This window comes from Vanessa cardui, chromosome 12 (assembly GCF_905220365.1).
Source record: "Vanessa cardui chromosome 12, ilVanCard2.1, whole genome shotgun sequence".
Lineage (NCBI taxonomy): Eukaryota > Metazoa > Arthropoda > Insecta > Lepidoptera > Nymphalidae > Vanessa > Vanessa cardui.
This window is the reverse complement of record NC_061134.1, coordinates 3,916,369-3,928,558: the sequence shown is the minus strand read 5'-3', so window position 1 is coordinate 3,928,558 and position 12,190 is coordinate 3,916,369. Positions and strand designations below refer to the sequence as shown.

The following is a 12,190-nucleotide window of genomic DNA, read 5'->3' as shown; positions in this document are numbered from 1 at the left end:
TTATAATTTGTGATCATAGTAATCATAGTGATCATAGTGACCGTAACACTTGTCACAATTACCATTTTGAAATTAAAAATCAAATATAAGCATTGATCAATTTATTTATTCCTTAAGACAAAATAGACTATTATTTTTTTGTTTGTATTAAATATTTTGTTATTGGCACTTAGTAGCAGTAGTTTATCATTACTGGGAAATTGGGGTAGTTCTAATAGTTAATAATGACAAATACAATATTTGTTTTTACATTTTTTATCATACAATATATTTGTTGTACAATAGCTATCATAAAATTAACACAACAAGCATGGCATTATGCTACTACACTTATGTGTAAGATATTACATACAATTAAAACAATAAACATGAATAAATCATTAAAATTTTCAATTCAATATCAATGTATAATGTAAATTAAATGTAAAATCTAATAATAAAAGCAGGAAATTGTAATCAAACTTATACAGATAATTAAGTCACAAGTTATATTTAAGTTAAATTATTTGTGCACAAAACTACCTAGTAAGATTATTTGCAAGAGTAATAATCCCGCAAGAGTTAGGCCTTTCATGAACATAAATATTCTAATGTAATATTTGTGCAAGATGCTTTTACCAATAATTAAAGTAACTTATATTGGTATATCAAAAACTTACAAGATGGTAAATCCTTCAAAAATTTAGCACCACATATAAAACATCTCACTTTTGAAATACTGATTATATTATATAATGACTTTCATTTGATCGTTATTTTATTGGACATATTTCATGCAATTTGAGACATGATAGAAGACTAGGTGTCTTACTTAAAAACACGAATACAAGAATAGAAGGGACGCAAAAGATATTGAAGATTAAGTGAGAGTTTTGTATCATTACACTAGAACTGCATTACAGTGAAGGTTCGTGCCACTTTGAATGCCTCTCTCGTACAAGTTGCACAATCTTGACATGGACAGCTTGATACTTTTCAAACTTTGGTGGGATTGGGCATAGTCGGTAAGATACTTCATCCCCAGGCAAAGGTACATACTCTCCTTCAATACTGTAATAATTAAAGATACTTAAATAAATATTTTTTTCAATTTTATTTCAATATAAAGTTATTATTTTTAAAATTTCCTTTAAAATGTGAACATTTGTTCAGTACATTATAAGAATTATTAAAAAACATAGTATTTTAAGTTACATTTGCTAAAACTGTAAATAGAATAATATATAATTTGTAGAATTTGGTACTCATTGATTAACTTGTATGGATAAAGAATTAAAAATAAGTATATATAATAATGCTTACTCTGAAATATGTAGAAATAGATCTTCACCACCTTTTAATGGTTTTATAAACCCGTGACCTTTTTCGCGACAAAAAGATTTTATCTTTCCGTATTCGATAGGATTTTGAAGTGCTCTTTCGGACCTTAAAGTATATATTTGAAAAAAAGTATTAAAATTGAGACATAGGAAAATATAAAAGGAAATTATATTGATAAGCTCACGTTGAAGCGGTTCGGTTTCTTCTTGTTATTATGGGGCTGGGAAGCTGGAGATGTGTTAAAGTTTTATTAGGAGAATCGTCATTGTTAAACCCGTTGTCACTCGACATATTTTAGTCAAGCAGAAGTAACAAAATAAGAAGGAAACTACAAATTAATTATAAAATTAATGAAGAACAAGAACTGCCAAATTACAATCAACACAACTCAAGTAGACAGAAGTCAGAAATTAAAAGTATTAGGATAGAGGGCAGTAGTAATGCCGTCTCTTTGACATTTAGTGACTTTTGTTGTTTGTTTTGCTGCTTGCGGATTGTCAAGGTCCAAGGCTATTAAGCACAGACATCTTCGCCAAAACATGATTACTTGTTTTCCTTCCAAAAATACATAAGTTTGTTACTTTCTAAAATGTTAATATCGAAATAATAAAGATCGAATATAATCTTTAAATTTAAGACTTTTTTTATATTCATTTCATCTTCGATTGGAATAGATATAGGGGAAACTTTTATCTAAGCTTAACATTTTTGACACAACACAAACAAAGTAATGGTAATGTTAAGATTTTTCAAATATGTGAGTGTATTAAAGCAAATAATGAACTGTGTAATGCAATAATTATAAAATTTGTCAACTTATTAATCTAGATACTAAAGTCACTAGAAAAAAAAGGAAAACTGTGTACGATACAACAGACATGATGTACCTTGGACTGTATGAGTTATATTTATATACAAGTGATTAAAGAACAAATAAAGTGAATAAAACGTACTTTATGAACCAAATGTAATAAATTCTATTTTCGTTAGTACCGAATAAACGAACCACAATCGACTTACGTAACTTACATTAGAGTTTACAAAGAATGCTTCGACTGCCAAAGACAATATTAAATCCAAAGGAGGTAATTTAATAAAATAAAGTCTTTGTCCTATATGGAAACTGGACTGTGGCTGGACTGCGTCGTACGTTGGAACAATAGGTTTCCCTAATGTTTAAATGTTTATAGTTCTTTAATCCTATGGACCAGAAATTTGTTTGAAAGGTTTATTTGACTATTTGTCTGTCCTGACTTCATATGAACAATAGACATGCACGTCCGATATATCGAAACCAATCCAAAATCGGATCTCGTCAGAACATCAAATGTCATCGATTTGATGATGACGAGTAACCGTTTCCACCGCATCTAAAAATCTATGAATATCTTTTTGGTACATCAAAAACTTCAAATTTTAAATTTAACAGTTAAACCGATTTCAATATCACATCCGTTTCATCTATTTTTCACATATTATCGTACCATGTTAAGTGGAACAAAGTCAGGGCTGATATGGGATGGCAACACCGATATTTAATCCAAAAATCCGTTACACAAGCGATATTAAAAAAATCGGATATCGCCTATGCCTAATAATATATATAAAATAATAAATTTTCATCTCATTCAACTTTTCCCATAGACATTAGAATTTTGACGAGATATCCGAAGGTGAAATTCAGCAGCCGGGATTAAACCGAACAATTCCTCGGAACATCCCCGTGAAAAATTCGGTAGAAGATGCAGAGTAATCCAACATATCTACGCAAAGCCAAAGCATCAAGGAGATCGGAAAAGGCAAGTCCTTCGTCGTCGTCATCGTCGATAATTCGAGCCGTTTTACGTTGTATACGGTCAAATTGAAGGAGCTGGTACTTGGCGCGGCCGGTGTATAAGGTGTCAACGGTACTATCGTCTGCATAGCAGCATAGCATTAATGTTCCTGATTTGCAACAAACCATTGATATGCAGAAGAAACAAAGTGGGTGATAGAACGCAGCCTTGTGGAAAACCAGCAATGACGAATTTTAAGTCAGAGCATGCACCGTCGACAACGACATTGATGCTCCGATCTGCCAAAAAGCTAATTGCATAATTTCCCGGAAAGCCCTTAGAAGGGAGCTTCGAAAGAAGCGCTTTGTGCCACACGCGATCGAAGGCCTTCGCTATGTCCAAACTAGCTGCTAATGCCTCACCCTTGCTCTCAACTGCTTCAGCCCATCTATGAGTAAGGACGACGACGGAAACCGTACTGGTGGTCGCTAATCAGCTGGTTCTCCTCTAGATACCGCAGGAACTGGCAGTTAATATGGGACTCCATTATCTTGGAGAGCAAGGAGGTGATGGCTATAGGCCTAAGATTGGACGGATCTGAGCGGTTGCCTTTTTTAGGGATCGGATGCACAAAAGCAGTCTTCCAGGAGTTCGGGACGACGCCTAATGCGTAGGATTGCCAGAAAAGACGCGCTAAGACCGATGTCAACTCGGGAGCACATGTCCGTCGCACTATTGGAGGGATGCCATCGGGTCTACTCGACTTGTGAATGGAACAATAACATTTCAGCAACCTAATAATTAAACTCTATCAATAACATCATTTAACAGCTTAAATAGAAAGATTTAATCTCTAAGAATACGGTGATCTTCAAATAAACTTTATTTATGAAACTTATGTTGAATACAATTTAGAAATTTCATTTGTACTTTTTCTAGAGAATCAATATAAATTTTGTATTGAGGTCGCCAGATTGACGTACCAAACTTCAATAGAGAATTGTAATATTATAACTATTGTAAAAAGATTATAATAATTTTTGAATTCCATACTAACCTGTGTCCAGAAGGTCACCAGTGTCTAGAAGTTAGAAAATCATAGTTATCGTACATCATTTATACATGGGCCTATATTTTGAACGTTATGTTGAAAATAGGCAAAGAGAGCACGCATTTCCAAACAATAGTCATGATACCTGAACTCAATGATTTATTAAAAAGAAAAGTAAGAGGATAGCAAAAGAATTTTTTCTTAAAAATATTGGTGGGGTTTCATAGATTGACTTTGTGTATTTTTTTACATATCGACAAATCACAGTTGCTATAAATTAGTCTTCTGGTTTGCAGTTTGATTGCCGTAAACTGATTTAAAAGATACATTATATGTTGAATTGAAAATTAAACAAAAATGCAATGTTGGACAGGCAGGAATTAATGAATACTGTGAATGTATAAGAATCGCAATCTCCTCTTATAGGTATTTATTAAAACGAAAACGTTTAATTTAGCTTTTATATGGCACTTAATTTTCATATGTCATTTAAAACGGAGCACTGAGATGCCGGATTGAGAATCAATATTCTTGAATATTAGTACCTAGCGTTAGTATGGCCAGTCAGCCCTTTCATTGTCTATATAACTATAAATATTTAGTAGACCAAAACAAAAAATAGTTTTAATGCTATGGGGAAAATGTTTTCATTTATAAGTAAAAAAAACCACTTAAACTATCACATGCTTTTATTTTATTAATAAATAACAATTCGGTAAGCATATTTACATATTATTGCTAGCTTTTATTTATAAAGATTAAACAATATCATGACTACATTACATGTAGTTAAATACGTTTACATTAAAGACTGTTAAACTACTTTATTCATGTTGTACCATATTTTTAAATTTCAGTATATTATTTAAGGGTTACTGTGCATTTTCGGACAAAATCTGGGTGCCTCGCGTAATGGCACCTTAATTTTAGGTATTTCTATACCTTCCCAATCTCCCTGAAAATACAAACATATTTTTAAAAATGTTTAAAATGGCAACATTACTATTATTATTGTTTAAGTTCTTAATGTTCTTATATACTTTACATTATACTTTAGTTTGACAAATAAGTTTCCTTGAAACTCTGTCTGGGACTGTTTGAAGTAGTTTAGGATAAAAAAGATTGAAAAATTTGTCAAATTGGCCCGAAATAAAATTTTACAAAATCTTATATTTTAGTTTTATACTGTGACTAACGAGTTAGGAATATAACAATTAGCAAAAATTGTAGAATTGTCTATGACTCAATCTCATTATATTTGATTAGTTATTTAGTATCTATAGAGTAGATGATAAAAAATCAACCTGGAATCGATTCCCATCGGACTTATTGCACTGCATCGATATCGGTGACTCAGTATACAACATGTGTAACGCCTTAGCTCGCAGAGGAGTCCACGGCTTAATGGAGAGGTAGTTAGCACGGGGTGCAGCCTCAAATGATATGGACATGTTATCCCATCTGAATCATATTAAATAAAATTTAAGCACTGAAACTTGAATAAAAAATTACATATAATTAGGAACAATCTTGTTGATAAAATAAAATTAAGAACCTTTATAATTTATATTTATAAATGTTGGTATTGATCCCATTTCATCTTTGGGTTAAATACTTTATCATTAACTCTATTTGGGTAATTTGGGTAAGCCCGTCTGGGTACCTGGCTCATCAGATATTCTAACACCAGCTGCCAGGCACAGGGGGAATAACGACTATTTGCCAGTTCGCCTACCTAGTAATCATAACTATAACAATTTTTTTTGTTTTTAACAATTGAACGTACCGTTTTTCAAATTTGAAATAATCCTCCAACGCTTTATTAGAAACAGCGCTCTTGCAGACCTCGAGCTCGGTTGCCGGATAGTAGTGCATATAGTTGACGCACATTTCATCCGTGATCGCGTGACCACCAATCGTAGCCTCCTCTTTGTCCTTCGTGTTGTATACGCAAGTAGTCTCTAAGTAATCTCCCTGAAGATACAAAAAGATCGATAGTTTCTGAGAGTATATATTGGTTATACTTAGCATATATACCTACGTATCCAAAATTCATTAGCCCTAATTATAAATGATTTACAAGATATTTACAACATTTACAAGACACTTAGAACGCGTGCATCGTAACCGATGATTGCGGGTTCAAACCCAGGCAAGCACCGCTGATTCATTTGCTTAATTTGTCTTTATAATTCATCTCGTACTCGGCGGTGAAGGAAAACATCGTGAGGAAACCTGCATGTGACAAATTTCAAAGAAATTCTGCCACATGTGTATTCCACCAACCCGCATTGGAACAGCGTGGTGGAATATGTTCCAAACCTTCTCCTCTAAGGGAGAGGAGGCCTTTAGCCCAGCAGTGGAAATTTACAGGCTGTTGTTGTTACAAGACACACAATAGAAACATATCTTATTTAAAGCACTGAATACAAAAATCAACACAATATTATCGAAATTATACGTACCGGCAGAATTCGTACAGGCCGATGTAATATGCGTATCTCCTGGAAGTGCGTGGAGTAGTGCAGGTCCTCGTTGAGCACGGGCAGCTCGCGAAGTCCCCGCGCGTGTCGCGTCCGCACCGCCGCGCCCGTCAGGTGCGTGTGCAGCTGACTACCGAACACTACGATTCCCGCTGCCGGAAGACCCTGTGCACAAAATATTTACTGAAGCCAGACGCAGGAGTTGACACGAAGAAGACGTCACAGTACTTCTACAGACCAGAATATGGCTATGCCTATATCATAATAGTATCACCAAGTGGATAAGGATTTGTTTAAGCCGTGGTTTAGTACCGCCCATTCATCAGATATTAGTAGTGTAGCTATACAGGAAAGGGGCTCAATAAAATCTTAGCTGCCACGGTTGTTGATTAGCGTTGTAAGAAATAAATTATATTTCTTACCGTGCCAATACTTACGGGCAGTGGGGAGTTGGGGACGACTTAACATTGGATGGGCCATTTGTCAATCCTAGCCAAAGACAGTAGAGTGAGAGTCTGACTACCTACATTATGAAATAAAAAAAGACTAAAACGTCTAAAAACTTTGGATTTCAAAGTTAAACATATTATTATGTCAAACACTTCTATTTGGTGATGGTTACGAGTTGATAGAAAGAATATATTTTAGTATGTTAAATAAAGGGGACCTGTGTATTCTTTGTCTAAAATGATTAACCCTGTAAATATCAAGAAATGTTAAATAAAGATATATTTTTTAGTTTTACCACAGCCGTGCACTGCGGTATACAATATCCAGTCAACGAGAAGGCTTCCTGCCCTCCCGGAATCGCCATTTTATCAGTGTACTCCAACCCCAGTTCCATGATCGCGGCGTCGTATTTACGTCTATTATCAGTTATATGGAGAATAATGCCCGAACTGTCCACCCAATCTGTTACAAGAAGAAGAGCGTACTTATATTTGTATGTATTTTAAACTTAACTGTCTACTATAATAAATATAAATAAAAATATATTTCTTATTCCTGGGAACAATCCCAGGACATAAATAATCTATGACACAGACATGGTCTACATTTTTTATTGCTCCACTGTAGCTACTGGCTTTACTTCGTACAATGATGCGTTTTAAATATAAGCCAGGGCAATTTTGACACTTTTGTAAAATATATAACAGATATACATAACTGGCATTATGCCACTTTCCAATTTCGAGTTATTATAGATTGAGTAACAAAGGTTTTAAGAAATCGTAACATATTAAGTAACCTGTCCTTACTGTGCTATGAGTATAAAATATATATATTTTTAGTAGAATACATCAGAGATTTTATTATAAGACTTTAAAACATATTTGAAGCTAAAACCTACCATTTCGAAGATCAGGGTTATTGTAGTGAACCTCAAGCATAACATATTTGTTAGCTTTTGGTCCTCCAAGTGGTAACCCAGCTTCTTGTGGGTAAATAAATGGCGGTGCACCCATTGCCCACGCGGCTTTGACCTAAAATTTACAAAATTGATAAAATAATACCACTTCATTCATCCTACTCAATTTATATTTGAATATCACTCAATCACTTTTGTATAATTCATTACCTTTGAACAGACTTTGGTAGATTCTGGTCGTTTTGGCGAAAAACAATTTCCTTCAAACAATGGCATTTCTTTATTTGGATCGTCGTCGCAATAAAAGACTTCCATATGATGTACCAACCCTTCGTTACCTCGTGTTATTGTTGATTCAAACTTAAATTATTAAAAAAGTTACGATACATTACAATTATATGCCTTAAGTTTTAAATAACAAAGTCGAAATGGCCTACTGGTTGTAACAAGTCAATCTTAATTAATGGTCGCGGGTTTATCCCGGTAAACATCTTTAATCCCATTTAGTTGTAAGTAAAATACGGGCCAAGACCAATGATAAGAATTGTTGTAATTAACTGTAAAGTTTTGTCGACTGTGACTTAACTTTTGTGACAAGATGAATGCAATCTTTACGTATATATTTATTCGAAAGAAGCTAAATGACCATACTGCAAATATACTATAGGTGTACCATTATATCTGCCGCATCTCACAAATATATGCACTAATCCCTACTAGAGGTTGAAACGTTTTGAAATAAGATGTGAACCTTCTTTTTGAAAGGAAAGGCACTTTTCGCACATCAATGGGTAATTTGCAAGGAATTATTGCAATTTTATAACTTTTAGCAAATATTAAATTTCAAAATACGAAATATTCCTTGCTGTGTGGTCTTGAATACCTAACAGAACTCTTCTTCTGGGTCTTGAACCTACGATTCATTTAAGGAATCATTAATCGAAAAATAAATACCTTTACAATGTGATGAACACTTTCTGTAACAAAAGCCGGTAGCTTGAAAACCTTGCACCAATACGTCGTGTCACTTCCTGGAACCTTTAATTGCTTGTTTGTGATCCGCAGCTCGTGTGCGGATGGTTGCGGTGCGGCAGGTGGCGTGAGCAAACGAACGCGTATGAAACCATGATCGTGGTTAGAGGTGCAGGATATGCAAAGGCCCTTAGATGAAAAGAGTTTGTCTATTCCGCGTGCCCAGATCACGTGAACAGTACCATCCTGAAAAAAGCCATTATCATACAATCGTTCTTCGGAAGCTGTACCTAAGAACCACATCCCATATCCACGTCTCATACAATCCGCCAAGATTTTTGAATTTGTTCGATTGGAAGTTTTTAAAAATAATATTACTAAGAGAAGCACGAGTATTAAAGATTAATAGGATGCAAAACAATAATAATTATGACAGTAAGCGAATTTAAAAAAGCAATAGATACCTCTATGACGTAATCATCTTTGTCGCAAGTATCAAAATAACGCTCAAAAGTAACACTTCTCGTTTCCCTATCGACGTGGAAGTCTTCGCAGTTTTGATGAGTATCCCGTATCAATTTTCCATTTTCATCTGCATGCATATCCTAAAAATAGACCAGGTACATTAACATTTTTCTCTTTGAACTTTTTTTAATTATGTTAATCCATTTTTTACATTATTACTAAGAAGTTAATTTTAATATTATTACATTGTAGGTTTACCTCGAAGTAATCTCGACCAATATAGTTGGTCCAAACCAGACACACGTCGGAATTTTCCAAATCCCCTCTATCAGAAAAACCCAGAGCAAACCAATTTATAGATGGTGCTTTTTCGTTAAAATTTAAAGAGAATCGAATTTTTCGAACGTTGTAATTGACTCGCCATTTCAGTGTAAGTTCGCCTTTAGGATCCAACACCGATTCACTTTCAGCAATTATTTCGTCTGTGTAAACGTAAACACATATATTAAAATTGGAATTCTACAAGAAAGCAAAACTACCAAGCAGGTTTAACAAAATAGTTATTAAAAAAAAACTTCTAAAACGAAACACTAATATTATTACGAAAACTCTTACCGTGTTCCTCGTGTATTGAAAACGAATAATGATAATAAATTAAAGTAAAAAATATGGCTACGAAACATTTTCCTTTCATATTTCTTATTGCCACATCAGTTTAAGCTCGAATAGAAGTTTTAAACGAAAGACCAAGTGCCGCGTCAAGCCTATTCCTTCCTCGACAGCCGAAGGCCTAATGAAAGCTTCTTCTATTCAGGCGGTAAAAGGTCTTCAGTAAGGCTTATGTACTGCCTTACACACTCGACTATAGAAACGCAAGGTACAGTTGGAAAGAAAAATTATAAGTTTTATTCCATAGATTTTTTTTCTTAAGTTATTTCAATTAGATTTACAGTTTTTGGTTGATTAGTATTAAAAAATATATCACTACTTAACATTTTTCAAACCATTTATTTCTCTAAATAATACGGTAGTGTTTGTCATTGTAGTTTAATTTTATAAAAAAAAAAACAGATAAGAAATCAAGTAATTAAATCAAGCTCAAATTCGTAGTATTATTTTACTTATTAGAATTTTTACGTTAGATTTGCTTTTGACTGTACTTATTCTATTTTCAAACTTTTAATAACGAATGTCAGTTAATACGTGGAAATATTTTCGATGCGGTGTCGGAGTTCAGTGCAAGGCAAGGAATTCGAGATGGTTCCTTTATTAAATTCCCGTTGGATTACTTCGTCGCCCTCAGCTCGGGGCGCATTCCGTTAATCGTTTAGCATTAATGAATCCCGCCGTAATCGCATATCTAATTTCTGTTATGTATTGAAAAATTATTTGATTTAAAGTAATGAGTAAAAAGTAAAGGAAGCATCTGTTTTGATTGCCTGTTTAATTCAGTTAAAAAAGGTCATAAAAATTTTACAAAACATATTTTTTTAGGTATACAAAGTCACTGTCAGTCATTAGAAAAAAACATACTGTTATGTCCCAGCATTTTAAATCTCTAAAATCTTCGAAAATATGCATTTAAGTTACATGCTGTAAAGGCTACGTTGATCTATTATGTACAATGACAAAAATGTACAGTTCAATTTAAGATACTTAATTAAATAGGAATTAATATTGTACTTATTACTGAAAATCGCATATTGTGTGTGATTCAAGACGACCTTCTTAAAAACCTCCCCTTTGAAAAAAGGGGTTTTTAAGAAGGTTGAGAGAGGAGACAGACAGACAGCTGCCAGCGACTTTGTTTTATATTATGTAGAAAAGATTAATTTACGAATTGTTTGTAGTGCATATTACAGTACAGCTATTAGCAAATCGCATGTAATATGTAAATTTAAGGTTAATCTTTTTACGATTGAAGATAAGCTATGAGTAGAAAATATTTAGAACTTATTGTTATACTTTCGTGATTTTAGAATTAATTATTATCCAATGTTATACTATCACAAAAATGATAGTAAAAGCACGGGGCCAGATTGTTAATAAAACTTGTTTGCTTCAACTTAAATGTTTTATAACCTATATATTTTACAACCACATAAATGTAGACCTATCGTCAAAATAGGCATTACAGTAATTCAGGTAAATATAGGAAAAAAATGTGCAAGCCCGCCTGGATAGGTACCACCTACTCATAAAATATTGTACCACCACACAACAGTACTTTGTATTTTTGTTTTCTGGTTTGAAGAGCGAGTGAGTCAGTGTAACTACAGGCACAAGCGACATAACATCTTAGTTCCCAAGGTTGATGGCGCATATGCGATGTAAGGATTGGTTAATGTTTCTTACAACGCCATTGTCTATGTGTTCAAGATCAAATGACATTATGCCAAATAATCATTTAGTTTATGATTTGGTCAATAGATGGCGTTACATGTATTTTACATCGCGCTATAGAAATGTTTTTTTCTAAAGTACAATACAATTTTTGTAATTTCATAAAGTGAGAGCAATTACACTATCTGACCAGCAGTACATACTCGGTGGTTTTATTTTGAAGTCTCACAGTACCAATACTACCGGGTAACAACCCTAACATTGGTCCAGTCGAGCCGGATAGTGTTTTTTGTGAGCGGTGAAGCCGCTTCTCCCGTGTCTCCGCAGTGGATTGCTGCTATAAGGAAACACGCATCAGAGGCTGCAGCAGCGGGGACCCCAGCCGTGCATTGGTGGGCGGACGGAGCAACTG

General features: G+C 33.9%; 2 protein-coding genes across 2 annotated transcripts; both read right to left on the bottom strand.

Moving 5' to 3' along the window:
* Window positions 1-239: 239 nt before the first annotated feature.
* LOC124534411 (cold shock domain-containing protein CG9705) lies at window positions 240-1,789 on the bottom strand. Its single transcript, XM_047110276.1, has 3 exons — window positions 1,505-1,789; window positions 1,303-1,425; window positions 240-1,050 (listed from the first exon to the last, which is right to left on the bottom strand). Exons 1-3 carry the CDS (start codon window positions 1,609-1,611, stop codon window positions 897-899), a joined length of 384 nt encoding a protein of 127 aa, XP_046966232.1. The 5' UTR covers window positions 1,612-1,789; the 3' UTR covers window positions 240-896.
* Window positions 1,790-4,890: 3,101 nt separating this feature from the next.
* On the bottom strand, window positions 4,891-10,203 carry LOC124534328 (tyramine beta-hydroxylase). The gene is made up of 11 exons (XM_047110099.1): window positions 10,051-10,203; window positions 9,694-9,917; window positions 9,435-9,575; window positions 8,953-9,216; window positions 8,209-8,358; window positions 7,981-8,113; window positions 7,375-7,541; window positions 6,612-6,794; window positions 5,933-6,120; window positions 5,451-5,607; window positions 4,891-5,101 (listed from the first exon to the last, which is right to left on the bottom strand). The coding sequence occupies exons 1-11, from the start codon at window positions 10,127-10,129 to the stop codon at window positions 5,012-5,014; spliced, it is 1,776 nt and encodes a 591-aa protein (XP_046966055.1). The 5' UTR covers window positions 10,130-10,203; the 3' UTR covers window positions 4,891-5,011.
* Window positions 10,204-12,190: the final 1,987 nt, after the last annotated feature.